Source organism: Mirounga angustirostris, unplaced genomic scaffold (assembly GCF_029215605.1).
Source record: "Mirounga angustirostris isolate CCGP_5_RB_7025 unplaced genomic scaffold, mMirAng1.0.hap1 SCAF_10, whole genome shotgun sequence".
In the NCBI taxonomy this organism is placed as follows: Eukaryota; Metazoa; Chordata; class Mammalia; order Carnivora; family Phocidae; genus Mirounga; species Mirounga angustirostris.
Window position 1 is genome coordinate 38,862,926 of NW_026991718.1, and position 26,647 is coordinate 38,889,572.

The 26,647-nt window shown below is 54.6% G+C and overlaps 1 protein-coding gene and 1 pseudogene across 3 annotated transcripts in view; both read left to right on the forward strand.

The window, feature by feature from the left end:
• The window catches only part of POLR1A (RNA polymerase I subunit A), a 76,065-nt gene extending 50,746 nt beyond the window's left edge, over positions 1 to 25,319 (forward strand). The window contains exons 20-35 of one of the 3 annotated variants that reach the window (XR_010405558.1): positions 130 to 282; positions 1,569 to 1,651; positions 4,026 to 4,191; positions 5,060 to 5,281; positions 6,142 to 6,356; positions 8,748 to 8,915; positions 9,809 to 9,944; positions 10,401 to 10,558; positions 15,386 to 15,512; positions 16,741 to 16,848; positions 17,625 to 17,906; positions 18,740 to 18,940; positions 20,107 to 20,224; positions 20,743 to 20,907; positions 21,284 to 21,693; positions 23,770 to 25,319. Coding sequence is in view for 2 of the 3 variants with exons in the window: in XM_045884610.3 (XP_045740566.1) it covers positions 130 to 282; positions 1,569 to 1,651; positions 4,026 to 4,191; positions 5,060 to 5,281; positions 6,142 to 6,356; positions 8,748 to 8,915; positions 9,809 to 9,944; positions 10,401 to 10,558; positions 15,386 to 15,512; positions 16,741 to 16,848; positions 17,625 to 17,906; positions 18,740 to 18,940; positions 20,107 to 20,224; positions 20,743 to 20,907; positions 21,284 to 21,384 (2,403 nt within the window). In the remaining variant the exon portion in view is untranslated. Of the gene's footprint in view, positions 1 to 129; positions 283 to 1,568; positions 1,652 to 4,025; positions 4,192 to 5,059; positions 5,282 to 6,141; positions 6,357 to 8,747; positions 8,916 to 9,808; positions 9,945 to 10,400; positions 10,559 to 15,385; positions 15,513 to 16,740; positions 16,849 to 17,624; positions 17,907 to 18,739; positions 18,941 to 20,106; positions 20,225 to 20,742; positions 20,908 to 21,283; positions 22,162 to 23,769 lie in introns of those variants that run through there. The other 2 variants (XM_045884610.3, XM_045884611.3) reach the window with 2 other exon arrangements.
• LOC135361745 (small ribosomal subunit protein uS5-like) lies at positions 24,374 to 25,320 on the forward strand (annotated as a pseudogene).
• The last annotated feature ends 1,327 nt before the right edge of the window (positions 25,321 to 26,647 follow it).

Genomic DNA, 26,647 nt, shown 5'->3' on the forward strand with positions numbered 1-26,647 from the left:
GTAGGTCGGCCTTCCAAAAACCAGTTTTCACGCAGCTTTTCTTCTAGAGCAGGACTTCCCTCCTCTGCCGGGACAGAGCTTTAACACACGTGTGGATCTTGAGTTTGCTTTGGGCTTCCTTTCTTCCAGATCTCATGCCTGCTGGGCCAAATCGAATTGGAAGGTCGGAGACCCCCCTTGATGGCATCTGGCAAGTCATTGCCCTGCTTTGAGCCTTATGAGTTCACCCCCAGGGCCGGCGGTTTCGTCACTGGCAGATTCCTCACTGGCATCAAGCCTCCTGTATGTATTTTGGGTTTTCTTCGTGTCTCTTCTCATTGCCAGGCTCAATGGTAGGAGGCCCATGACCTTTACCAACAACTTTGAGCAAGGACTATTGAGTAATAAATGTCAAGTCATTTGTTGCTTACTCACAAGACCCTATGACCCCCGAGGACCCTGTTGTGTTCACCATTGTAATGCCCAAGCTTTTACAAGGCCTGGCATGTAGTGCTCAGTGTTTGCTGAGAAATGAAAAGATGAATAAGACCAATCCCAGCTCCACCTTTTCTTGCCCTGTCCCTCTCGAAACCATTTCTCAGCTACTTCGAAGGCAGCTAGAGAAGGGGATGCCCTTCACCAGGGTGCTCTCCGTTGCCAAAAGGAACGTCACAGAGATTGGTTTCACGAACCCCCACCAAGAGCACCTCCCATGGCTCCTCCTTCCCAGTGGGGAAATCGAGAAGCTGTGCAAATGTCTAGTTCTTCCTTGGTCAACAGCAGACTTCTCCCCTAAGAAAAAGATTTTCTCCTCATATTTGTCAGAAATGGCTTTTTGGATGTTAGTACCTTCTGTTCCTTGGTTAGCGCATCTCTCTGCAAGATCACACAACTAAGACCGGGTTGTGAACAGGACCGGCCCTTGGTTTCAAGGCCACCGACTGCTTCGAGGGCACCTCATCAGTCCCACACGGGCTCTCCAGTGATCACCCATGGCCTCTGGCAAAGGACGGAGGAGAGAGGATCTAGACCAGAACTTTTTGAACTCTGGTTGTGGCCCCTAGTGAATCATAAGAGCACTGTAATAGATAGTGACTGGCATTTCTTTGATGTTTTATTACCAAGTAAGGGATGGAATAGTTTCATAAAGTTCTCGTTTGAGTTTTCTGTCTATGTGCACGTGTGCATATACATTTGCTGAGGACTACTGCAAGTGTATTCTTTACGGTGGGTGAGTGAAAACGTTTGGAAAGCACTGTGCCCCCGGTGACGCTGTGGGGGGCAGAATTCAGGGATATGGGCTGAATGGAAGAGTGATGAGGCCCTGGTGCCGTTTCCATTTGGAAAGTGGGGTGTGGGAAATGGGGTGGAATGCCCGAGTGCCGGGAGAGCCCCCGGCTCCTGTACACGGGCTCCGCTTGCCCCTGTGCTCTCGGGCAAGGGAGGACAGGCAGCCACGGGGGAGGGCGAAGTCTCCGGGCCAATGGGCCCCGTCAGAGCCGGGGGCCGCAGGAGCTCAGACACGGCTGCTTCCGGAAGCGCCCCATCCTCACTGGCGCCTCTGGGGCCTGGCCCCACCTCTCCCACAGGAGTTCTTCTTTCACTGCATGGCCGGGCGAGAGGGTCTAGTGGACACTGCTGTGAAAACCAGCCGCTCCGGCTATCTCCAAAGGTAAAAAGCACCTGCTCTGTCACCCCCGTCATCTTTTACATTGTCATTGACAGTTCACTTACAGTGCCTTTGGATGAAAAAACTTTTTAAAAACTGCCATGGGCGGCCTGAGACAGAAAATAGTGAATATTCTTCCCCTTCTAACCGATTGGTAGAGCGTGAGCTCAGAGGTTTATGCAGAGGGCTCCTGTGTTCTGCAGGTGCATCATTCCCACCCCCCTCGCTTCCCCAGGGGAAGTTATGGATCCGGGGAAAGGCCTTGAGCAGTGAGGAGCTCGTCCTCTGCCCTAGGAGGGCTCAGCATCCGGGACAGTGCAGAGAGGGTTCCAGGCCCAGGGGCCCTACCTGTGAGTGTAATTAGTGTTACTGTCTCTCCAGATGCAGGTGTCACATCGGGGTGTCCCGGCCCACACCTGCTTGTTTTCTATCCTCCCTGGGAGGAAAGGGAATAAGTAGCCACTGTCACTAGCCTGTTGGGGCAGGTGGGGGGGAATTACAATTAAAACGGAACAAGGCCTAACTCTAGAGTGCCCGGCAGGACAGGATGGCAGGTCCCTATGCCCCAGCCTCCCCTCTCTTGGAGTGCAATGTGGGGAAGCTCACCTTGGGGAGTTTGGGCCAGCATTCTTCATGAACCCAGAGAACCTGTGCTGGGAGAAGTGGTGGTAGGAAATGGAGGAGATGGCAACAAGAAATCCCCATGCCTCTCGGGCATGGTGTGAAGTCCCGTTCTCTGGGAACTCGAGTGACTACTGCACAGGGAGGAGAGCTGCTCTATCCTGCCCTCAGAGGTTTCCCTCTCTGCTCCAGCCCTGTCCTCTCTCCTGCTTCTGTGTTCCAGAGTCCCCAGAGCTGCATCCCGTGCTTTGGTCCCCTCCCCCCTGACTCCCAAGGCTGCAGCCCACAGGGTTGGGCTAGGAAAGGGAAGGGTGGGTTTGGGGTGGACGACCCTAGGTGGCTGGTTGGTGGGGAGCCGGTACAGCTCGGTGAGTTCCCCTCTCAGGAGCATGGATCACATGGCCATTTCCTTCCATGAGCAGGGGTTACCACCCCACCTCCCATTTCTTAAACCACTCAACAATACATGTGTAACGTAGAAAAAGCTAAAAAACAAATGACCAAATAAGTCTGGCGTTGGGGGATCCCTTTGTGGGGTGGGAGTCCCTGAGACCAATTAAATGCAGTGCAGGAAGGAGGAGGAGGTATGGGATCCTGCTTGGAAGAGTGGCAGCCACTGGGGCAAAGGGCACAAGCCTCCGCAGGATCCACCTGCCAGTGGGGGGTTGAGGTGGAGAGGTCACATACAGGGCTTCAGGGCAGGTTGGATTGGAGGGGGCCAGCCCGGCTGTGGTGGAGTTCCAGCCAGACGTCGGAAGCCTGCCCCCCCGAAGGTGGTGATGGAAAGGAAGAAGCAGCTGGGGCGAAGACAGAGCCACTGGCTGAAATGCAGGAAGACGAGGCAGGGAGGCGGCAGATAGACCTGGCTGAGCTCACAGGCCTGAGTGGCAGCACAGGGGCACGGTGGACAGAGAGGAGAGAGAAAACGTGGGTGGTGGGAGGTGTCAGTAGCAGGATATTCAAGTAGCCACATGCAGTAGACCTCCTGACAAGGCCTGCTGGTCAGGAGAGGCCTGGACATGCAGCCTTGCAGGGCCATAGCCAATGCTGAGAGCCAAAGCTCCGTGGGCAAGGGGCAGAGCAGAGGGCAGAGCCAGCACTCCGGCATTTTCAGCACCGACTTTGCCAGATCCTGGGCTGGGTGCCAAGAAGACGGTGGTGACTAACACTGAGGTGTGCTAACCTTGGAGCCTGGGGGAGCAGTGGCAACTAGAAAACCTCCTGTTAAGGTGGCAGGAAGAGACTGAGGCAGAATGGCCAGAAGTAGGCTAAGGAGCCAGCACCGGGTAGCAGGGAGAGAGGTTGAGGGAGACAGCTGACCACTGGGAACACTGGAAAAGGGGCACCAGGTTAGGGTTAGCACATCAGCATTTAGTTCCCAGTGTCCCCTTCGTTTCCCTGGCAAATCTCTGGACTAACCACGTGGGGAAGCATTGGGTGGGTGGACGGACAGCCCTCCTGCCTTACCTGCCTTGTGGACCTAAAGATTCTGTCCTTGGGGAGCTGGTTGATGCGGGACGGTGAAAGGCAGGCAGCAGCCCCAGCTGCGGGGGCTGGACACGAGAGCCAGGGCCCAGGAGTGGCGGCGGGGCTCTGTCACACGGCTGCAGCCTCCTCCTCCCAAGGAACCAGGAGGAAGTGCAGCCCCTGTTCCAGAGCTGCTGTAGCTCAGAGCCTGGGGCATGGGAGCCTCGCTCGGCTGCCTGCACAGCAGCGGTCCCCCTTTCCACTGTCCACTGCCCTGGTCTCCGTACAGGTGCATCATCAAGCACTTGGAGGGGCTGGTCGTCCAGTATGACCTGACCGTCCGCGACAGTGATGGCAGCGTGGTACAGTTCCTGTACGGGGAGGACGGCCTGGACGTCCCCAAGACGCAGTTCCTGCAGCCCAAGCAGTTCCCCTTCCTCGCCAGCAACTATGAGGTAGCAGGCCCAGCCCGGCGCCTAGGGCTGGTGGGGCCCCGAGCTGCGCGGTGTGGTGAGAGTGAGTGCTCCACAGCAGGGTGGGGAAGGGTTATAAAGCCCCGTTCGATGCTTTGAAGCACTTGACGTTTTCACACCCACTCTGGGGGCGCTCGTCACATGAGATGGCAGAGAGCACGCGCGCCCCTGGAACACCAGCTACCATCTGGGGTGCTGCGTGCTGGGCCCAAGCTGCAGTGCACTGTGGATACCGCCTGCTTTTATCCTCACCACAGCCTGGGGGAGTAGGTGCTCTCCTGTCCCTCCGACAGCGGAGGCAACGAGGAGCGGAGCGCGCGCGCCTAGCTGGTGTGTGGCAGAGCCTGGGTTCGCACGCAGGCCTCACTGACACACAGGCTGGTGGTTTTCATACCGTACCTTACTGCCTCAGAGATGCCCGTCGCCCCGTTGTGCAGTCCGATACTGAAGCCGTCGTGACCTGCCGTGGCCAGGCAGCGGATGGCGGAGTTGAAGGTTGCACTCCGGCGCTGGCTCCTTCCCATCCTGGTGCCTGTCCCAAAGCTTTGGCCATCACTTCCTCTCCTCCTTTCTCTCTAGAGACTGCCCCCCCAACCCCAGGTTCTGAAGGGGCTCTGAATGTGCTGGTCTCCTGCCTGTTTTCCCTGCAGCTCCTAAAACCACCAGCTCCCAAGTCCAGGATACAGAGCGAGGGTCCTGGTTAGCAGTGGGTGCTCAGCCCTGCTGAGAGGCGTTGTGAGGGCCCCCCACACAGACCATCTTGGTCCTGTGAAGTTGTGTGACGTGGCTCTTGGGCCATGCGCTCCTCTCTTTGATCTTGTGTGTGTGGTTTGTGTGTGTGTTTGTTTAGGTGATAATGAAATCGAAGCATCTGCATGAAGTTTTATCCAGAGCAGATCCCCAAAAAGCTCTCCGTCACTTCAGAGCCATCAAAAAATGGCAAAGCAAGCATTCCAACGGCCTGCTGAGAAAAGGCGCCTTCTTGAATTATTCACAGAGAATTCAGGCAGCTGTGAAAGCCTTGAACCTTGAGGGTGGGAACCAGAATGGCCGCAGCCTTGGGACTCACCAGGTGACTTGGGGGGTGGCTTTGTCCTCAGTGTGTGGAGCATATAGGCCTCAGTCAGGGATTGAGGAAACAGGTTAGTTTCCTAATAGTGGGTGTCCTAGTATAGTCTGGCTTTATTCACTGTTAGGAAACAAATGGAAACAAATTCCTCAAATAAGAATTTGAGGAGAGGACTCTACAAGGGTGTGGGCAGGGTTTGGGGAAACGGGCTGGTAACTTGGGTCCTCCCCACCCCAGGTGGGCAGGAACGGAGAGCACCAGGAGGGGAGAGAGTGGCGTGGGCAGTAGGGAGCCCTGGCCTACTCAGAAGCTTCTTAGAGAGGGAGGGGGATAAATGCCCAGCTTCACTCTCCGCCCATCTTCCCTTCTGCTGCTGGGGCCTCCCATTCGGCAAACCCAGCTGGCAGCCAGGAGGCAGGGTGGGGGGACACTTTGAAGCAGTTGCTGTGGGATAGCTTTGGGGCATCAAGTGTGTGAAAGCCTGGATGAGGGACAGACAGGTCCTGGTTGGCCTAGGAAGGTCCTGGTTTTGCCTTTCACCCTAGCATTGTTAATGATAGTTCCTCATTCTTCTCGAAAAGGATTCCAGTTTGGATGGTAACTTTCCATGGTCACCCTGCCTGTGTTTGAATGGGCCAGGATGAAGAGCTCACAGAGGTCAGGCAGTACGTGCTGGGATGGATTCTGTTGACCCCTGTCCTGAATGTTGAGATGGATTTCTCAGGGCGGTCTGGTTCTGTCTCCTTCCCCTACTTCTATTTGGAGCCAGTGCCTTTGATCCTCCTTGTCCTACTGGATGTCCCAGGAAGACAAGCCCATTCCTGGTTTCCTCCCATATGAGTGAGGCCTGTCCTTCCTTTCAGATCTTGAACATGTGGGGTGAGTTAGATGAGCAGAGTCGAAGGAAATACCAGAAGAAGGCAGCTCCTTGTCCTGACCCCAGTCTGGCTGTTTGGCGCCCAGACATCTACTTTGCATCGGTGTCAGAAACATTTGAAAAAAAGATGGATGACTACAGTCTCGAGTGGGCATCTCAAGCAGAGAAGAGTTACGAGAAATCAGAGCTTTCTCTTGACAGGTAATGACATTGACTTGTTAAGGGCATGTGCAGAGGGAGAATCTGCTTCCTTACCCCCTCCAGAAGGGAGGGCAGCCTCCTGGGTTTGAGTCTTCAGCAGGAGGGAGAGAAGTGAAACAGAAAGGGCACCTTGCAGGCCCAGAGGGCTCCAGGACAGGCAAGAGCAGGGAGGCAGGAGTGGACACCCTGCCTGGCCCAAGACAGAGGAAAATGCTCTGCTGGATGGGAGCTTGCAGAAATGACCTCTCTCGAGCTTGGTGTGGTGGTCATGGCTAATTGAGAGGCAGGGAATCTGCTCACCATTCAGCAGCTTCTAACTCTGACCCAGGGCAAATCATTCATGGCCCTGTGACATCAAGAATGGCTCAGCCTTTCATGAGGGGTTGGATGTGATGGCTCCAGTGTTCCTCTGAGCTTTGGAGGCCAAAGTCTTAAGAAAGACCACATGCAGTACTCAACTTGGACTTGTTCACCAATAAATAAATAAGTATGGAAATGGTGTGGTCTAGGTGGGTGGGAAGCCAGCCATATACCAGCACCGAGTCACATTGGATTAAAACCTCACAAGTGCCCCCAAGGAAGGCCTGCTGTGGGGTTCGTATTGGAGCAGTCCCCTAGTCAGGGGATCCTTTCCACTCAGCTCACTAAGCCTAGCCTGCAGAGCTGGAAGACCTCCAGGGTATGGGTATGGGCCCTGGCCTGGCCGCTCGTCCTACACCTGATGACACTCACAGGGTCCAGGAGGGGGACTGCAGGTGGAAGATGGGAATCAGTCAGGGCAAATGAGTGAAGGCAAACGCATGAGGGGAGGAACTAGAGGGGAGGAAGAGGGCTCTCTCTTTGCCCCTTAACGTGGTTTCTCTAGTCAGGCCTCAGAGAGGCCCAGACAGAATAAATCATTCCGGGTTCTCACAGATGCCAGCAGGGCTTTCCCTGTAAGAGCAAGATCCTGATGCCCCTACCCCCTTCACCTGCCTCCATGCAGCTCAGGGCACTGGCCATTTGCCTTCAGAAGGACCGGGGGTTCTGCATCAGGAGTGGGGAGAGATTAGCCCTGGGGAGCATCACTTGGGTTCACAGAGCCAAGGGGGGAGGCGATTCCGCCTCAGTTGCTCTCACAGGGGACCTGTTAACAAGCAGCAAGCTCAGGGTGAAACTCCAAAGTTCTGGAGGTATTCTTCTGTCAAGTAACCTAACCTGATAAGTACCCAGACCTCACCGGTTTGAAGTAATTGGGAGAGATGACACAGCAGGTTAGAGAAAAGTCTTTTTTTTTTTAAGATTTAGTTAATTTATTTATTTAGAGAGTGAGAGCGCACGTGTGAGTGGGGGAAGAGGCAGAGGGAGAGGAAGAGAGTGTTAAGCAGACTCCCCTCTGAGTGTGGAGCCCAACACAGGGCTCGATCTCACGACCCTGAGATCACTACCTGAGCTGAAATCAAGGGTTCAGTCCTCAACTGACTGAGCCACCCAGGTGCCCCCAAGAAAAGTCTGACTTGTAAAAAGCACTTCTTTAGGGGACATCTGGGTGGCTCAGTTGGTTAAGCCTGTCTTCGGTTCAGGTCATGATCTCAGGGTCCTGGGATCAAGCCCCGTGTCAGGCTCCCTGCTCAGTGGGGAGCCTGTTTCTCCCTCTTCTGCGCTTCCCGCCCCACCCCCCAATTCATGTTCTCTCTCGATTTCTCAAATAAATAAATAAAATCTTTTAAAAAAATAAAGCCACTTGCTTAGAAATGTAGTATTACCACTTTGTCTACATTCATACATGCGTGCATTTAGCCTTCTTGGGTTGAGCCCCTTCCTTGTTGCATGTGCTGGGGTAATGCAGTGTTCCTGTGGCTGTTCTGAAAGAGCCAGCTTTCATAGGAAGAATGGTTAATAAATCACAAAGCTGCTTGCCTGCACGTTTCCCATGTGGCCTGCAGCTGTTTGCACCAATTAAGAAAACAAACAGCCCCCTTTCCTCCCCATATCCCCATAATTGCTTGGTGAACCTCTTCCTAGTTTGTAGAGTGGGAGGTGGGGAAAAAAGAATTAACAGAGGAAAACGTGAATAGCAGGCTCAGAAATCCTCACTGCTCAGGGGGCTCACGGTGACTGCTGCAGAGTGGGCGCGTGACGTCCTCAGGGCAAACATGAATAGTCCGAGCATGGACATCTAGAGCTTCAGTCACCCACCTGGGATCTGTACTGCGTCATTTAGGTCATCCCAGGGTCAGTAGAGGGATTTTAAGGATTAGAAGGATCATTTGCCTAGGAAAAACAAGTCCAGAAAGAGGGAAAGCTAATAGTGCCGTGGACCCTGGTTTTGGGTGGCGTCGCAGCTCCTAACAGACAGGTGGTGTCCGCGCTCCTAACCTGTGCCCTCCCCACTCCGCCACCCCATTTCAGGTTGAGGACCCTGCTGCAGCTGAAGTGGCAGCGCTCGCTGTGTGACCCGGGTGAGGCCGTGGGCCTGCTGGCCGCCCAGAGCATTGGGGAGCCCTCCACGCAGATGACCCTGAACACCTTCCACTTTGCTGGCAGAGGCGAGATGAACGTCACCCTGGGCATCCCGAGGTATGGGGCTGCAGGGGTGCATAGGATGGGGTCTGTCCTAAGCCCACTCCTGGGGAGGAAGTCATTTAATGAGAGAGAGAGAGAGGGTGGAGGGGAGGGAAGTGGGCATCTCGTCAAAAATGGGGATTAGGGTTGGACTTTGTGGAGCCCAGCTGGTTTCTCTGGCTGGATCCATGCCCAGGCCTCTTAGAATCTCTGTATCCCTCTGCCAACTCCTGTATCAGCTACCTGGGATGTTTGCGAAGTTACACTCCTGGGGTCAGGACTCAGGAACGGAGGTTGTTAACAAGCCCCATGCACCTGGTTGCCTAACTCCGGGGGCACCATTCACCTAGACTGTGACCCACAGTGGCCCTTCCGGTAAGCGTGTTCATCTACAGCAGGATCATGGCCACTGGGAAAGAGGAAAGAGTGGGAGACCCACTTGCATTCAATATCTGACCCTGCCACTTTCTAGCAGAGAGATTTGGGTTCCTCAGCTTCCCTACCCTCAGGGTCCTCGATCTGTGGAAGGGAGGAGGCCAGGGCCCACCATGCAGGCAGGCCGTGTCAGCTGACAGAGCTCACGGGCAAGGCCAGGAGCATCATGGTGCCTGTACGTTACCCATCCCCGCATCTCTCATTCCATAAGCTGTTAGTAAGCATCCAGTGTGGGCATGGCACGGGTGATAGGAAACAAGAATAATACTAGCCTGTCCTAAAAACTGACAGGAGTGTCACTTGCTGTCACTCACGGGGCCAGAACTGGGACTTTCCGATCCAGCATATTTCCTTGCAAGATCCCCAGGCTTCTCTAACCCCAGAAGAGCTCTAAAATCTTGTTAAGAAAGGCCTCACACAAGTAGGGAATCTGCGTACCTCTTGTGATTAGATGTGCCCTTGTTCTGTGACAGGTTGAGGGAGATCCTCATGGTGGCGAGTGCCAACATCAAGACGCCCATGATGAGCGTGCCCGTGTTCAACACCAAGAAAGCACTGAAGAGAGTGAAAAGCCTGAAGAAGCAACTCACCAGAGTATGCTTAGGGGAGGTAATTGTTTCTTGGACCTGGCTGTGCCCTGGGTGGTGTTGTTTTCCTGCATCTTCATCTGTGAAGAACAGAATTTGCTGACTGTTCAGACTCCCACAAATGAGGGAGAAGCTTTCTCTGCCAGGTGCCAAGCAGGGAGGAACCAGTAAGCTTTAAGAGTAAGCATCAGTTCTGCAGCATTATCGAGTGCCTTAAAAATGCTTCCTGCGGTAGCTTACCCGCCCTGCTGGAGTCTGCTGCCTGCAGCCTTGGGCCATCTCTGGAGGTGACCTACCGGCTGTGGGCCCCTGTCCCTTGAGGATTGACACTGGCAGAGCTTAGTGGGGTTTCTCTGGGGACTTGGCCTGTGGCCCCTGCTTTTACCCCTTAAACCCTTGGATTTCCCAAAACCCACTTGTCATGCACAGTCCCCTGGGAATCAGGCAAGCTGGGTTCTCTCTGTCCATCTGGTTCAAGGTGTTGGAGAAAATTGATGTCCAGGAGTCGTTCTGTATCGGAGACAAACAGGACAAGTTTCAGGTGTACCAGTTGAGGTTTCAGTTCCTGCCACATGCGTATTACCAGCAGGAGAAGTGCCTGAGACCTGAGGACATCCTGCACTTTGTGGAAACAAGGTGAGGACTCCGGCCACATTTATCGTTCGATTCTGTCGTGGGCCTTGAGTGCTCCAGGCCACAGGCCTCCTGGAGATTAGACACATTTGTCTAAATGCGTCCTTCAAGGGCAGTGTTGGGGAAAGCAGCAGGCCCTGCAGCCCAGTTTGGAAACGTCTTTCCTGATCTGGCTTGTGGGTGTGACTGCATTCACCACACACCACTCCCTGAGACTTTTCTTCTCTCTGGTTGACGAGTCAGTCTTGTCTTCTTGGGTTTGGAGGCTTTCAGATGTGGAAGTATGTGTACTGGAAAGAGGATGGAGCCCTGTCACCGTGGTGTTGCAGTGAGGGTAGACCAGCTCGCAGGGGTGATTTTTGATGTTCCAGGCCGCACCCTGTGGTTCCCAATACATTTATATTCTGTTTAATAACAGGCAGTATGCGGATGGCATGCTGCTTTTAAGCCCCAGGTCTATAGCTGGGGTTCCCAGCAGTTGCTTACAGGTAGGGAGAAAGAAAATCCTTCTTCTCTCAAGTGCAAGTTACTGCTGGGCATCTGAAAAGCACAGACCACCATGCTGAGTACATAGGAGTAGGATGGTGGGTGTGCCGGGGCTGGGGTAAGCCAGGAAGAGCCAGTGAGGCACTTTGGACTCACCCGCTAACCCTCGATCACAACGCGCAGACTCAGATGGCTGCAGGGCTCAGCAGGGGATGGGCCAGTGAAGCAGGCCAGGAGGCCCCCAGCAGGCTGGAGAGTGCAGAACCTGCCTCAGGGGAACAGGAATGTGGGTCAGGGTGGTCAGATCTTCTGATTTAAAAAAAAACCCGAAAGCCTTCCCCCCCCCCCTTTTTTTTTCTGTCTTTGGCTATTTGGTTGCTTGCTTTTGCTTTTATAAATAAGTTTTCTAATTTTTAAATACCAGCAACTGATCCATCCATTTTCAGAAACTTGGTAAGGCCCAAATAGATCCCATCTGTCCGTGGGATTCGATCACAGACCACCAACCACTGCCTGTAATCTAGACCAGCTCTCAGGCCCTCCTGGAGCCTCCCTGAAATGGAGAACCAATGGGGCAGAGTAGAGGCAGAGCCCACTGCATTCAGTCATCCCACCAACCTTCACCGAGTGATGCGCATTCATCGATGAGTCTCGGATGCAGCATGGCCAGGAGAGAGCAACTGCTCTGCCATTGGCCCTCTTCTTCCCTCTCACCTAAAGATGTGAGCTGGTTTCAGGCCAGCCCTCCAAACATGTGGCGTTCAGGATTGTGGGTATTATGGCAGGTGAGCTTGGATGGGAACCCATCCCCTTGGAAGGGGCCCACTGCCAGGCAGATCCTGTCCCAGTTTACGTGAGCCTGGGTGAAGTTGTTGCTGGCTAGGCCTCGGGGAACACGTGCACTGCTGTCGGCCCAGAGGGAGAAGGTTCCTTTTACCAGGCAGACCCAGCGCTCTCGTGATGCTGGGCCATGTCACAGGAGACAGCGTCTCCAGCCTGCCGGCTCATTAATTAACTTGGAGGAACATAACTCCCAGGAGAACCGCATGTTTGTGCTGGCCAGGCAGCCCTTTTCTGAGAAATGGGAATTAGGATCATATGGCCTCTTGAGAATTATCAAGAGCAGGCGGAGGTGGATGGTCTGCCCCGTTTCTGTTCACCTAGGACTTCCGCCTGCCACGCCAGTAGGGCAGCGTGCAGCAGGTACCAGGCTGTGCTTAGAATTCTTTTTCTTTCTTTCTTTTTCTTTCTTTCTTTCTTTTTCTTTCTTTCTTTGTTTCTTTGTTTCTTTCTTCTTTTCTTTCTTTCTAGATTTTATTTATTTATTTGACATAGAGAGACATAGCAAGAGAGGGAACACAAGCAGGGGGAGTGGGGGAGGGAGAAGCAGGCTTCCTGCTGAGCAGGGAGCCCGATGCAGGGCTCGATCCCAGGACCCTGAGATCATGACCTGAGCGGAAGGCAGCCGCTTAATGAATGAGCCACCCGGGCACCCCTAGAATTCTTTCTATTTATATTATCTCAGGAAATAGAAAAATCCATCACTTTGAAAAGTTTTTTTTCTTAATGAGGGACAGCCCTGGCTTCTTCCCAGAAGTGAAGTACTTTTTCAGCTCCTGGTTTGTATTTGCTGGTGCACTTGAAAAGCTGTGATAAACAAAGCCATGTGCAGTAGCTCTTAGCTACTCTGCGACTAGCGGATTGGGCCAAAGGCGAGAGAAGGGGCAGTGTGTGAACCGGGGTGTGGTTTGGACTGTCCTTGACAGGCCTGGGCGGCAGAATGGCCACGTTAAGGCCTCTTAACAGACCACAAGGAAATGTCACTGTGTTCCCAAGAGTGACAACCCCCCTCCTTCCTTCCTCCCTTCCCTCCCCGCACCTCCTCCACTTCCTTTTCTCTACCTCCCTTCCCTCCCCCACTTCCCTTTTCTTCTCCCAGCTATAGATCATGAGACTATTTTGACAATAGATTGGAGAAGGGAAAAAAGGAAACACAGAGGCACATCTCTATATGGAGATGTATAGCCTTGAAGGTTCTCTAAGTATTTGTACCGACATCTGTCACTTTGGATGTTAGTGTCTATCATCTGGAAGGTGGGCCAGGGGCGGTGAAGTAGAAAGAGCCCCGAGCTAGGAGTCGGGTGGAAAGTTCTGGCCTCCTGTCCCCAGCCATGAAACGACCAAGCTGCCAGTGTGCGGTTACGGCGTCTGTGACTCCGACTTTGCAAGCAGCAGGTGCTGGAGCTGTTGCCAGGCACTCTCGGAAACAGCCAGGGGTCATATTCTCTGTTGGCAATTATTTATGTAGGAAGAGTGGTTTCCCTGCAGCCTGTCCCTCTTGTTCCCTTCGGTTGCCACGGTCTGACAAGCAGCAACACCTGCACAGAGCAGCCATCGTGGGCCTTCAGCTCCCTTGCTCTTGGCAGAATCACGGAAGGGCAAACTGTGTGCGCCCGCAGGAGGATTCTGGCACACTGGTAACGTGTCTGCCACTTACTGGTCAGGGTTCATTCTGCTTCCTCACCTTCTCTCGTGTTCTCCAGCAGTTTCGTTCACTGAAAGAGGCAGGCCGGGCAGAAGGGAGCCCCAGCGAGGGGGGGATTGGGGAAGGTCTCCTTGGGCCCTTCCATCTGCACTTAGATCCAGACTTGGGGGTTGGGTGCAGCTCCAACAGGTAGAGAAAGGGCTGGGGAAATTGCTGGCAGAGGATGCACCAGGGCTGGGGGGAGCAGACGGGCATTTGCGGTGGGGGGGTGGCCAGTTGTGGAGTGCTGGTTGGGGGGAGCCTTCGAGGGGGGTGACACAGCCAGCCACAAAGCTACGGGCCTAGAGATTCTGAGGAGTCAGAGCAGCAGCCCCCAAGCAGTGGGAGGAGGCGAACAGCTCCTGTTGAGGGGAGGGAGGCAGCAGGCCTGGGGCTGCCACACCCCCGTCTGTCCCGTTTCCTCTCCTCACTATGCAGTAGGTTCGGGTCGGGGTGGGAATGGCCCACTGTACAGAAGAGATGAAGGCCTTCCTCCCCAGTCTCTGGCTGAATGCAGACTTGAACCAGAGCCTGGCCTTCCAGAAACCTCTCTTTCGCCCCCTCTTCTCAAGTCAAGCCTGGCCTTCCCTCATCTGGCCCTTGTCCCCATCCCCAGCACTCGGTGACCAGGCTCTTCCCTGGATTGGTGGGTGAGGAGACTTTTCTGCCAAAGGCAGAAACCTCAGCAAAACCGTGCACAACTTTTAAAAAGTTAAAGTATATATACGTAACGAGGAGGGAGAACAGTTGTCTTTTGCTATTAATAAGCCAAACAGTAAATATTTGACCTGCCTACTTAAATTTAAGACAGCACTCCTATACTTTCTGTATTTTCATCCTTGCTTTGCTCCCAGGGCACATGATACACACATTATAGGCACTGAGACAGTACAGGATGGCTGGCTGGCTAAGGGACCTGATACTTAATATAATTAAAAGCAATCCATTTTGGCATGCTGTTCTGGCCTGAAGAAGAAGACAGGCAAGAGATTATGTGAAAAAAAGAAGTAGGGGGCGGGGGGCGGGGTGAGGCCTTAAGGGAGCTTAAAAATAGAAAAGTCAGAAGGAAGAGGTGAGGGGCCAGGAAAGGCCCCCTAGGCTCTGCAGTAAGTTGGTTCTTTTAAATTGGTTTGGTTCCAACCCGTCAACATGATTTACGGCCACAAAGTCATCATTGCCTTCAAAACTCTGATGAACTCTTGCACGTCTTAGGTCTTCCATCAAATTGTCAGGGCTCCCACCCCAAGGAGACCGGAGATGTCAGGCCCAAGCTGTGCCATTTTCTGGAGATGCTGCGGGGACAGGCCGGGAACAGTCCTAGGCCTGGCCTGGACCCCCCTCTCCTGCCGTAGAGTCCGCTGTCCCCATCAGACACCGGCCACAGTCGCGCTAGCACCTTCCGCTTACAGACTGCCCACTCCACCAGGCCTTATGACCGTTCTCGGACAGGGGGTCATGTCTAAGCCTTCAGACAAGACCTCACGGCACATACTCGTACACACATTTTACAGATGAGGGACTTCACGCTCAGGTGACTGTCATGCTGAAAGGTACACGCTTGAGGAGTGGCAGGACATGTGTTCCGACCAGGCCTGCTGGGCTGTGGAGCAGTGCTCTCTCCAACGTGCTCTCTGTCCTTCAGCAACAGCGGTCGGGGGGTGGCACAAGTGAGCCGAGAGCAGATGCTGGATCTCTGTCTCGTGTAAATCCCTGACACGGCCTTAGGTGGCTGCGAGACCCTCGGACAGAACTTCCTACCCCCCGCAAGGGCGGCGGAGGGGGGGACTGAATGGGCCCGTGCGGCTTTCTTCTCGTTTTAGGTTCTTTAAGATTCTGATGGAATCCCTCAGAAAGAAGAATAATAAAGCCTCAGCTTTCAGAAGCGTTAACACTCGGAGAGCTACCCAGCGGGATCTAGACAACTCTGGCGAGTCAGAGAGGAATCGGGTGAGTGAGTCCCCTAGGGCCCCCTCTGGGATCAGCACAGGGGAGGGTCCCGGGGCTGGAAGCCCGTAGGGTAGCTGCTGCCTTAGTCTTCTCTCCTGGGAAGGCTCTGGGATTGTTCTCAGCACTCCTCAAGCCCCTTCCTGGTTTTGGCCATTCTTTCCATGTACCTTATCATTTATCTGCCATGCTGGTGGGGGCTGGTCTGATTGGCCTTAGGGGAGGGCCCAGGGTCATCCATCTGTGTGTTCTCAAGGACCGCTCCTTAAGTGATTTTTACCCTGAGGATAGGCTTAAAGTATTGGTACCCACTGGGCTTTCGAATTCTTTTCCTTTGCTCTGCCTTTGACTTCCCTGGATCAGGTATACTGGTAGGGAGTACTGGCAGGGAAGTCGGGCTGCAGGAATAAAAAAGGAAGGAGCCAGGAAAAAGCTTGGAGGCAAAACAGTCCGGGAATGATGATACCTCATCTGCCAGGAGACCCGGGGCGGTGTGGGGCAGGTCCCTCAGCATCATCTGAGCCAGCAGCAGCTTCAGCACATGGCAATAGCTGTGACTTGGGCGGGGGGGGGGGGGGTGCTCAGTACTGCCCCCACCTTACTCTGTGATCTCAGCTATGTCTGTTCCTGTCTCTGGGCCTTGCTCCTTATCCCGACAGTGAGGGCCTGGCCGAGACCAAAGAGAATGCTCGGTCTCCAGCCCGGGAGGTCTCCCAGTTGGCTAACTCGAGCACAAATGGTCATGGACGGTCTTTGGAAGGCTGCTCAGTCCATCCTTAAGGCACCCAGAAGACTATAAAAAATTAGGAGCCAAGATCAGAAGGTGTAAATGTCTGGTTTTTAAAATACTCAATAGTCCACCCAGCCAATCCTGTCTTCATCTCCACCTGCAAAAAAAAATATTTGGAACAATATTTCATACCACTTTCTTTTAATGACTTAGCCTTGTCACTTTTTTGACATTTCTTTTAAAATGCAGGATTTTGCAAGTGAGACATGTGAAAACGAAGCTTGAAGAGAAGGAGGCAGGGAGTGCAGGGCTGGCCCAGAGCAGGAACTGGGTAGATGGGTGGCATGTGGAGGTAAAACGAATGGATGGCTAGATGGGCAGGCAGGTGGGTGGCTGGGTGGATGAAGTGAGCAGACAAGAGGAATGGGTGGGTAGATAGATGGATTCAGCAAGCACTGGGTGTTGGAGCCCGTCTTTTTCCTCCTTGTCCCCGAACCACAGGGAGAACAGGAAGGCGACGAAGAGGAGGGGCCCATTGTGGACGCTGAAGCTGAGGAGGGGGACGCTGATGCTTCTGATGCCAAACGCAAGGAGAAACAAGAAGAGGAGGTGAGGGGACTGGCTGGGGTGAGGGGCGGTGTCACATCCCTCCTGTCACACCTGCAAGATAGTCGCTTGCCACGTATGGCCACACTTTTATTACCATGCTGGAATCCATTAGGAACCTTGAAGCAAATCTGGCCTCCCAGCACACGTCTCAATGGAGAAGATAAAGTTCGCAGGGCAGGAATTAGACAGGGGCCATCCCTGGGCTGCCCTTTGGCTCTGTAGTGAATCAGATTCAGGGACCCAGAGGCTTTTTGCAAGGAGGTGAAGTCAGGCTGCCTCTTGGTTTTACAATGAAAATATACTAAAACCAGTCTCATGGGGGCGCTTGGGTGGCTCAGTCGGTTAAGCTTCTGACTCTTGGTTTTGGTTCAGTGGGGAGTCTGCTTGAGATTCTCTCTCTCCCTCTGCCCCTCCCCCTGCTTGTGCTCGCTTGCCGTCTCTCTCTCTCTCTCTCAAATAAATAAATCTTAAAAAACAAAACAAAAATAAAAACCAGCCTCAGGACTGCCACTAGGACAGAGGGCAGTTGAGAGGGGCTGAGGAAATTGACAGGCAAGAGAGAGCTCGAGGAGGGTGGAAGGTGTTGGGAGTTGGGACTGAGGGACTGGCATTGGCAGGGGAGGGGCCCCCAGGACAGAGGAGAAGGCAGCCCAGGCTGGGTGGAGTAGGGACCTGGGTGCTGCCAGTCAGATAAGGCCTCTGCAGGGGCGCTTGTTCGCAGGCAAAGTCCAGACAGATGGGGGTGCCCAGGTGACACAGACCCCATCCCCTGCCAGGTCGATTATGAGAGCGAGGAAGAGGAGGTTGAGGAGGATAACGACGATGAGGACATGCAGGAGGAAGGTGCTCACAAGGCCCAGGAGCAGGATGAAGAGGTGGGCTTAGGCCCCCAGGAGGACTCGCCCCCTGCCGCCCCCCTCAACCAGCCCCGGAAGTCCACCCGCAGCAGAGAGCCCCAGGGAGCCGGGGCCGTGGAGCGCCGGGTGCAGGCGGTGCGCGAGTCGCACCCGTTCATAGAGGACTACCAGTATGACTCCGAGGAGAGCCTGTGGTGCCAGGTTGGTACCGCTCGCGACCCCCACAGAGGCCCGGCCAGGGGCCTGCTGCTGAGCTCCTCCCCGCGCCGTTGGCTGGCATGCGGGGTCTTTGGCTGTGGGTTGTGGTCTCTTCATCATCCCAGATCCCTTAAAGGATCTGGGGCAGCTGTGGACCCTCTGCCCCACATCACTGCCCTCCGCATTTGACTCAGACCGCTAGTGGGCCAGTTCTTTTTGATTCTTCAAGAACAGTGTGTATACATGAGTCTGATCGGCTGGGCCCCACAGGTACTTTTAAACATCTCACCTCAGTCATTTCACCTTCGGTACTACCGAGTGACCGTACCTCAGAGTTGTTGCGGAGGCCGGCAGGAGTGCGCTAGTTCCTCGCACCCACGGCCTCTAGTCACCAACTTCAGGGTCCCTGTAAAGGCTGGCTGGTTAGGATGCCTACACAGCTACACTCAGACTGATGTTTTTGTCCTTTGCTTTGGTCCAGTCCAGTGGTTCCCAAATGGTAACGTAGATAAGAGTCGTTGAGCAGGTTACCCACACGAAATGACAGTTGTGACACTTTGTGGTGATCGAAAGGCTACCAGGGGCACTGTTGAGCAGATAGGATTTTCAGCAGCATCTGTGAAGGTGTCACCTTCGTGTGGGTGACTGGAGATGGCTGCTGTGTGTGGTCCGTTCTGCCACCCAGTGTTTGCGTGTGCAGACCCAGCCTACCCCAGCAGGGCCACCTGCCCCCAGCCAAGGTGTTTGCTAAGCAAGCTTTGAAGGCGTCGCCCAGGGAGCCAGCTGTGGGGGAGGGCTAGCCCCCTCCCCTCGCACAAACCTCCCTCCTCCTGCAGGTGACAGTGAAGCTCCCTCTGATGAAGATTAACTTTGACATGAGCTCCCTGGTAGTGTTGCTGGCCCAGAGTGCTGTTGTCTACGCGACCAAGGGCATCACAAGGTGCCTCCTCAATGAAACCACCAACAAGAAGAATGAGAAGGAGCTTGTCTTAAACACTGAAGGAATCAACCTGCCGGAGCTGTTCAAATACGCTGAGGTACATATCCCCTTTCCAGATTGTCAGCTGGCCAGGAACGAGGCCCCACGCTGTCTCGGGGCCTGGCCACCAGGAGGTGAGGTCCCTGGGCCCTCTTTTTGGGATCCACCATGCGCGTTAGCCTAGTTAGGACTTGCGGTACAGAAACCTGCTTAACGTTCTCTAACCCAGGGTTTCTCAAACTCATTTGGCTCTAAATTTTTTTCCTTGAAATTAAAACCTCCGCAAAGTCGATTTGTAAGAAATAGTTGCTGAATTCCTGGCTTGGGAGCTGCTCATTTCATCTGGTAAAGGGGGCCCTGGGAGCAGAGGTGGCCCAGACCAGCGGCGCAGTTTGCTTTGTCCCACCTGCTCCTCCTGCTTCATTCTCCCACTTTGTTGTGTCTCCTGGGACCTTTTGAGATGCTCTCAACCCCTGGGCACAAGGGTTTCCCCCAGAGAATACCGAGGTGCTGGGACCCCTGTAGCCCACCGTCGCCGGTCTGCACCCAGCTCACGAAGCTCTCCCTTCCTGGAACACTGCTCCTCCCACAACAGTTGCCCTGCAGAGGCCCTTGCTGCCCGGACGCCTCCTTGAGGACAGAGCAGGGGGGGCTTGTGCCTCCTGAGAGGCAGGCCCCAGCAGGGTGAACTCCGTCATGCTCATGGCATTTGTTTGAACGAGGCCGGGGTCTCCGCCGTGTCCTGTGGGGATGACGTAGTGCAGAGCCACCTTGGGGCCTCCGGAACAGCCGAACTGGAGCCTCAGGGCCCTAACGAGGCCCGGCTTTCCCCCCCGGAGCTGCCCCACCACTGCCCCTGGTGCCCTGGAGAGGGATTTAAGTGTCTGCTGGAGAACTTCCCTCGCCTACCGAAGGACGTCTCAATCCTAGGAAACACGTCGATCTGTTCAATAAATAAGGAAATACCTTTCTTCCTGTTGACCTGAAGCGGGTAACAAGTTATCTCTGGGCTCTGGTGCCGACAGCGAGACAGACCGTGGGGCCTGGCCACCCACAGCTCTGCCTACACTGTCTCCCTTCACTAATCCTGGGCCACCCCTGGACCACATCGTCGGCAGCTGTGCTTGACTACCAGACAAGGCGCAAGCTCGGCCAGGGTGGGTCATGCCAACGGAAGGGAGCAGAAGGCCAGGCCCTCCCACTCAGCCCCTCCTTCTTCCCTAGGTTCTGGACTTGCGCCGCCTCTATTCCAATGACATCCACGCCATGGCCAGCACCTACGGCATCGAGGCCGCACTGCGGGTGATCGAGAAGGAGATCAGGGACGTGTTTGCTGTGTACGGTAAGAGGGGCCGTGGAGAGCGCTCAAAAGGTCCCGGCGTGGCGGGCCAGCTCTGTAGGGATGTGGGTGCAGTGAGCGTGTGGCCTGTGGGAGACTCTGACAGTGATCTGGGAGGACAGGTTTCAGTCCTGTCACTGAGGACTTCTCCCCTCCCCACCCCCACCCCCACCGACCTGTTTCTCATCTGGCCTTTGAGGAAGCTCCTGCCTGATGACGTGGCCCCTAGCCTGCCTTCAAGGTTTGGGCTCCCAAGTGAAACAGCGCTGCAAGTCTGGAGTCAGTTTCCTAGGCTAGTGGATAGAAGCGGAGAGTGGGTTGTACTGATAGTGGGCAGGGATGAGGGGGACTGCCCCGCTGAGGTTGGGGGCTAAGTAGCTGACTGAATAGGTGACTGAGCTGGAAGCGGAGCCTGGGGGTCTGATATCTGAGCCTATGAGCTGCCTTGTGTCGGGTGACACTGTCCCAACTGTCCCCTTGTCATTGCATAATCCTTTCTGGTGTTGCTGCCAACGTGACAGGCATTGCGGTCGATCCCCGCCATCTCTCCCTGGTCGCCGACTATATGTGCTTCGAGGGCGTGTACAAGCCGTTGAATCGCTTTGGGATCCGATCAAACTCCTCCCCTCTGCAACAGATGACATTTGAGACCAGCTTCCAGTTTCTGAAGCAGGCCACCATGCTGGGTCAGTGCATGGGCGGGTGCCCTTGGCCTTCCCTCTCCTAAGTCTGCTCTGGGCAAACAGCCTTGTCTCTTGGGCACCTTTCCACATGCCTTCCACACAAGTGAGATCTTGGGATCTCACTGAGGAAGCAGCTGGGGAGGGTGGGCAGTAGATGGGAAAGCTACCTCTGCCCTTTTGAAGGAAAGGGGGAAGGACCTTCCTTCCTCTTTCTGCAAGCAGAGCTACCTCACAGAACCTAATCGGCCTCCAGGACTCAGGGTCTCCTGCTGGCCTCTGAGATGCCCTATCTGCCCAGCCTCTGTTGAGCCCCCTCCATCCCCTTACCTCATTCCAACTTCTCCCTCAACCACCTAACAAGAGCTCTTGTGTCTCCCAGGATCGCACGATGAGCTGAGGTCCCCTTCCGCCTGCCTCGTGGTCGGGAAAGTCGTCCGGGGCGGGACAGGCCTGTTCGAGCTCAAGCAGCCCCTGAGATAGTGGCCACCGCCTACCATCTACCCGGCCTGGAGGACAGCCAGGAGGACCTGGGGGCGGGCCTGGCCTGCCCGTCCCATGAGAGGCCCGGGAGAGCGGAGGCCAAGGTGGCCCAGGTGGTTGTTCAGGGCACGGCAGTGATGCTGGGGGGCCGTGAAAGCAGCTGGCCTCAGGGCTGGACCAGCTTCAACTGGAAAGTGGCAGCGTTCCTTGGCCTTCCCCGTCTCGGGATATGAGCAGGGTTCACCGAGTCCCCTGAGTCCCTCTCAGGTGGCCAGCCCTTCCCCTGTGCGGCACCTCTGAGGCAGGGAGGTGAGGTCTTGTTGCTGTGAGCAGCCAGTGACTGCAGGCAGGATTCTGGGGTGGGGCTCTCGCCATCCTAGGGGCAAAGTTCGCTCAGGGCCAAGCCCACGCCTCTACCCGCCCAGCTTCTGTACCCGGCAGCTCGGCCCCACACGTAGAACCCCGAGTCGCCAGCCAGGCTGTTGGAACAGGTTGCCTGGCTTATCTTACCCAGCTCTGCTCTCAGCATTGAGGCCCGCAACCCTCTCTGCGGGCCCTGCTCCCTCTGGGCCGCCCAGCCTCCCTTGACCTCTGGCACCACAGCAGGGGACCCTGGCATGACTAGAAAATCAGAGGACTTGTACAAAGGTTTTGTAAAACCAGAGGCTGTTTCTATTTTTGTCTAATGTTATTGCAGCTCAGGCTGAGTAATAAACATCACTGGAACTAGCTCTTGGGAGGGGGAAAAAAATTAAAAAGACTTCAGTTTTTGTTTTTTCCCTTGGTTTGTGGTTTCTGCATTTCTGATCTGAGAGTCCAGGACTGTGATTTCTCAGCACAGTCGTGTCTTGGGTCCCTTCTGTTCCTGTCAGAGGACATGGGGGAGAGCACAGCCCCTGCTGCGTCCCCTTTCCTGAGCCAGCTTCTGCCCCCGTGGCCAGGAGAGTAGAAGCCAACGGGAAGGACCCATGTGTGTCGGGCAGGAAGGGAGGCCTTGCTCGGGGAGAGTGACCACGCTGCTCCCTCCAGACACGTGACAGGTCTACCCTATGCTGTGCCCATGGTAGGGAGAGTGGCAGCCCCAGCATACTGGGGCTTGGGTACAGAGGAATAAGCACAGCCTCTGAGGGGCACAGGAAACAGGGGCACAGTGGAATCCTGTGCCACAGGTTAAGGCATGTGTTCTTGGGGCAGTGGGCCAGTTTACGACTCGATAATTTCCACTCCTACCAGAACTGTGGGGGAGGGCTCCCCGGGAGATCACGAGGTAACCCACTGGACAAAGGAGCGTGCTTGCATGGCCACCGTGGCTCAGCCCCACTCAGGCACCGAAGGTACGAAGGGGAAGGAGCAGGCCCAGAATACAGACAGGGGATGCGCACAGCACACTGAAGTTAGACCTGTGTTGGGAGGCGAGGTGATGACCCCCTGCCCTTCCTGCCCGATCCGTCCGTGCATTTCCTGGGCACCTCTGTTTTCCATGTGTTTCTCTCCCAGGATACACCTGCTTTGTAAGCAGATATTCCAGAGCTTGCTCATCATGTTGCCTGGAATCCCCGGGCTCCCCAGCTGGTATCACATGCTCACCTCACTGGTTCTCTCTGTCAGAGCGTCCTTGGGGGGCCTCCTGGACTGTTTAAGGTGGCATGTTCTTTAGAATATGCTGTGTACTGTAAATGCTCTGGGGGCACTTGTGATTTTTTGGAAAGCACCACAAGTAGGTCCAAGCCAAATCTGATGAAGAGGATAGATCAAGGTGCATAATCATGTTTTAATCAAAGTAGAATGGAGAGTGATGGTTAGGCGGGGTTCACAAACTTCACGGAAGCTGTGAGTTCTTTCAGAACCCTGAGGTGCTGGAGCCAGCCGCTGTTCTTGGGTGTCCTCCCCGCCTCGCCCCTTTGTGTGTCAATATCTTACCTACTTGCTTGCTTACAACTTCGCTTCTTTTTAGTCTTTCTTTTTCGGGTTCTCACAAAAAACTACCCGCATTCCCGCAAGAACCCCTTGTGAGTCTTTGACATTTTCTGTCTGAACCAGGAAGAAAACTGAGGGGTGGGTGAAGTGCTTTGTCCTGTTCCCAGCTTGGATCTTAACTTTCCTTTCTCTCCACTGTCCTTGTTCCCAAATAGATGTACAAAATGTAAGTAGGTTCCTCCTGGGCCTTCCTGGCCCTGTCAGGGCTTTCAGTCCACGGCTCTGATAAACCACTTCTGTGAACAGTTGGCTCCTTCTTGTGTGCCCCTCCCAGTTCTCTAGGCTGTGGCTGGTTTTAATTTTGGTGAAATAACATAAAATGCACCCTCATAACTATTTTTAAGTCTGTAATTCAGTGGCATTAAGTAGTTGCATCATTACGTAATCAGCACCATCATCTGTCCACAGAGCCCTTCATCTTGCAAAGCTGAATCTCTGTCGCCATCAAACACTGACTCCCCCATTCCTCTGGTGACCACTTGCCCCTGGGGCAGCCACCCCGTTCTTCCTGCTGTCTCTGCATTTGACTCCTGCCTCCGATGAGTGGAATGATTATTTGCTCTTTTGTGATTGGCTTATTTTACTTGATGTAATGTTGATGTTCATCAGTGTTGTGGCATGTGTCAGAATTTCCTTCCTGTTGAAGGTTGAATAATATCCCACTGTGTGTCTGTTTCGTTCATCCATCCAACCATCGATGGACACTTGGGTTGCTTCTACCTTTTGGCTCTTGTGAATGCTGCTGCGAACACGGATGTACAAATCTCAAGACCCTGCTTCCAGTTCTTTGGGGTTTAGACCCAGAAGTGGAATTGTTGGATCGTTGGCAGTTGGCAGTTCTGTTTTTCATGTTTTGAGAAGCTGCCATGCTATTTTCCACAACGTCTATACCATTTTACATTCCCACCCACAGCACACAAGGCTTCCGATTTCTCCACCCCCTTGCTGATGCTTGTTCTTTCCTCTTTTGTTCTATATGGCAGCCATCGTGATTTGAGTTAGGGAGTGTCAGATGGTGGGGCGCTTAGGTGGTCTGCACCTACATAGACTTAGGAACCACTTTAGAAGTGTCTCTCTGGCTTCTTCTCCGAGAGAACGCCAAATGGCGGATGACGCCGGTGCTGTGGGAGGACCCGGAGGGCCGGGGGGCCCTGGAATGGGAGGCCGCAGAGGCTTCAGCAGTGGCATCCGGGACTGTGGTCGGGGCCGGGGTCAAGGCCGTGGAGCTCGCAGAGGCAAGGCCGAGGACAAGGAGTGGATCTCCATCACCAAGCTGGGCTGCCTGGTCAAGGACATGAAGACCAAGTCCCTGGAGGAGATCTCTCTCTTCTCCCTGCCCATCAAGGAATCTAGGTCATTGATTTCTTCCTGGGAGCATCCCTCAAGGACGAGGTTCTGAAGATCATGCCTGTGCAAAAGCAGACCCGTGCTGGCCATCGGACCAGGTTCAAGGCGTTTGTTGCCATCGGAGATCACAACAGGCACGTGGGCCTGGGTTTCAAGTGCTCCAAGGAGGTCGCCACTGCCGTCCGTGGGGCCATCGTCCTGGCCAAGCTTTCCATCGTCCCCGTGCGGCAAGGCTACTGGGGGAACAAGATCGGCAAGCCCCACACTGTCCCATCCCGGGTGACTGGCTGCTGTGGCCCTGTGCTGGGGTGCCTCATCCCCGCCCCCAGAGGCACTGGCATGGTCTCAGCCCCTGCGCCCAAGAAGCTACTGATGCTGGCCGGTATCGACGACTGCCACACGTCGGCCAGGGGCTGCACTGCCACCCTGGGGAACTTTGCCAAGGCTACTTTTGATGCCATCCCCGAGACCTACAGCTGTCTCACCCCTGACTTCTGGAAGGAGACGGTGTTCACCAAGTCTCCCTATCCGGAATTCACTGACCATCTTGTGAACACCCACAACAGAGTCTCCGTGCAGAGGACCTAGGCTCCAGCTGTGGCCATCACGTAGTTTTATACAAGAAAAATAAAGTAAACTAAAGCTTGTTAAAAAAGAAGTGTCCCTCTGTTGCTTGCCAATCTTACACCTTTGAGTTGACAATTGAATTGGGGGCTGTAGGAGTCTAGAAAATGCTCCTGAAATAGGAAAGACTGGTTCTTAAAGACTGGTGGCGTGACAGTCGTCCTGCAGATTTCTGAGTGGGGCAGCCCTGGACTACAGGGTGGGAGGGGCAGTCGCCGCCTGTGCTTGAGGGCGTGCAGCTCAGGTGATGGGATTGCCGGGCCCCCACGGGTCTCCCAGCCCCATTGCCATTTTTTCTCTCCTGCCTCATTTACAAGGGGCTCTTCGGTTGCAACCACCAAAGTAGCTACAGTCAAATGTCTTAATTCCTACACCATCAAACCCCCCTTTTGGCCAATGTCCACTTAGTACGGAGGTTCTCAATTCTGCGCGTTGAGCTTTCCACCTGGGAAGCTTTTTAAAAAACTGATTCCAGGGGACTCTCCCTGAGATTCTGATTTAATGAGCCTGGGGTGTGGCCTGCACATTGGAAGATCTCCAGGAGAGTCTAATGTGTGGCAGATTGAGAACAGGCGACTTAGAATAAGCCCTAAATTGTGCAAGTCACAGTCACTCACTTTCTTGTCTGTGGGATGACTTCGCAAGGAGTGAGTCATTGGGACCCAGTTTCCCCACTGAGATTTTAAGATCTGATCTCTGCCTTCAAAAAGTAGAAGTGTGTATGTACGTGTGTGATAAAGCTGTTATGGGGCCACAATAGAGGTCTGCAACGATAGAGTGGAGATCAAAAGACACCCCAGTCTGCTCTGCCTGGGGTTCAGCAAAGAAAGGTGTGATGCTTCCAGGCACAGAAAGGAGGACCGCAGCTGCCCCCCAGCCCCGCACATGGAGGGGGCTGCTTGTTCAACGTGGAAGCTCCTGCCTGCAGCTGGCCTGTAGGGGCGGGTGGCGGGGACACCTGACCAGTGAGTATTTCCTACAAGAACTTCTTGAGAAGAAGTTGCCGTGTCCAAAGTGAAGCCCTTCCATGAGGTCCGCCCCTCCAGCTCTAAGCTGCATGCCCTCCCCGCTCCGTGAGCAGCAATCAGGGAGCTCCATTCGGCCCGGAACTCATTACAGCTCGGGTTTGTTCGCAGGCCCAGGGAAAGACCAGAACCCGTTACAGGGAACAGGGCTGAGCTCCTCAGCTCACCTTGGCTGTTCAGGTGACGCCCCTTGAGTGACTCTAGGAACCAACGGCTTTGGGCTCCGGGGCCCGGAAGGCACGTGCCAACCTAAATATCCTGACCGTGCCCCTCCTCCCCCAGCCTGCACC